Consider the following 1,501-nt stretch of genomic DNA (forward strand, 5'->3'; position numbering starts at 1 on the left):
AAAGCTTACCCTCATTCATATGTTACTCAATTGCTTATATTAAAGCACCACAATGATCTCCCAAAACGAACTTAATGAACACAAATAAAGTTCTTATGTCTAGGCCTGTAAACAAACCGAACGAGCACAAATAAAGGCTTATTCATTATTTATCTTAACCAAACAAGTGAACAAATAGAAAAATAAATGAACAAAGATTTGATGTAGGCTCAAAGTCAATGGGGCTAGGTAAAAAAAAAGGTAAACCCTTGCAAGCTTGTTCATGAACGAACATAAATGAACGAACGAGACATTTGTTCATGTTCGTTTGTTTAACTAAACTTTTATTTTGGTAACTTAGATATGATATCTCAAACATTTAACCCAGCGTATGTTACCCCAAAATAGCAATCAGATCGAAAGTACTTAATTTTATTCATTCTCATATTTAACGTAGGTGCCTGAATGTTAGAAATGTCACAAACGAAGTACTGAAATAAAAGTTCTAAACATGCGTTAAATGAAAATAAGAGTAAAAACAAAATATGTTGCATTTCTATGTAATTTGACTGAAAAATATAATATCATAAATGTAACATCCCAAGCCAGTTGTACCAAATATTGTCCGTTTTGTCCATACACTTTGACTCACGGTTTTAAAACGCATTATAATAGCGGAGGTATCAAGTATCTTCTAAGACAATCTTTTGTTCCTTTCATCTTGTCAAGTCATCATCCTTGGTTTCACTTTTAGGTTTACACTACGACATTTAATTGGTTTTGTTTCCAATCATGGTTATAGATTTCAAAGAAGATAATTTAAAATTAAGGATTTAGAAAACTTGAATTATGATATTAAAAATATAAACATAATTGGCTTTTAAATCACTCTTAAATGAAGCTTGGATTTTGTGAACATATCTTGTAACAGTTCTAAAAAGTCTAAATGAAATTCAAATTTGTCAACATATAATATGAAAGTTTCAAACTGTAGAATTAAACAGCACAAAAACGTTATGAAAATTTAAATCTCTTTTAAGGGACACGTTTTTTTTTAATGAAAACCGTTGGCCGTCCTACGTCCTCGTATCATTTAATGTCATGAGTTGAGAATGTCGAACATTTATAAATACGTAAGACCCACATAAATAGCTATTTTTGGTACCATTTAATAAAGCTATGTCTAGCAAATATAAGCTAGCTTATTTTTGTGCTAATTTCTGTGCTTATTTCAAAAGCAATATTTGAATGGACAAAAGGTAACTTATAAGCTCCATGACCTTTTGACATTTTTTACCAGTTATACATATGATTAATATTAATTGTTATTTACAGTTATTTAAAATTATTATTTGATGTAGATATATTTTTTAAAATTCGTATTTCGTTATATAAATTCAAAATTTATAATGTTATATATGTGTGTGTATATAGAGTCGGATTCATAAGAAAATAATACGTATTAAAAGAAATAAGAGAATGATTATGGACCATATATTTTATTAAATAATACCTTAAATAA

The 1,501-nt window shown here is 28.1% G+C and overlaps 1 protein-coding gene across 1 annotated transcript in view; it reads left to right on the forward strand.

The window, feature by feature from the left end:
• Positions 1-218: 218 nt before the first annotated feature.
• The window catches only part of LOC112515638 (metalloendoproteinase 1-like), a 5,326-nt gene continuing 4,043 nt past the window's right edge, over positions 219-1,501 (forward strand). The window contains exon 1 of the mRNA XM_025122545.1: positions 219-228. Coding sequence (XP_024978313.1) covers positions 219-228 — 10 coding nt within the window. The remainder of the gene's footprint in view (positions 229-1,501) is intronic.

Source organism: Cynara cardunculus, assembly GCF_001531365.2.
Source record: "Cynara cardunculus var. scolymus isolate 2C chromosome LG 7, CcrdV1, whole genome shotgun sequence".
Classification (NCBI taxonomy): Eukaryota; Viridiplantae; Streptophyta; class Magnoliopsida; order Asterales; family Asteraceae; genus Cynara; species Cynara cardunculus.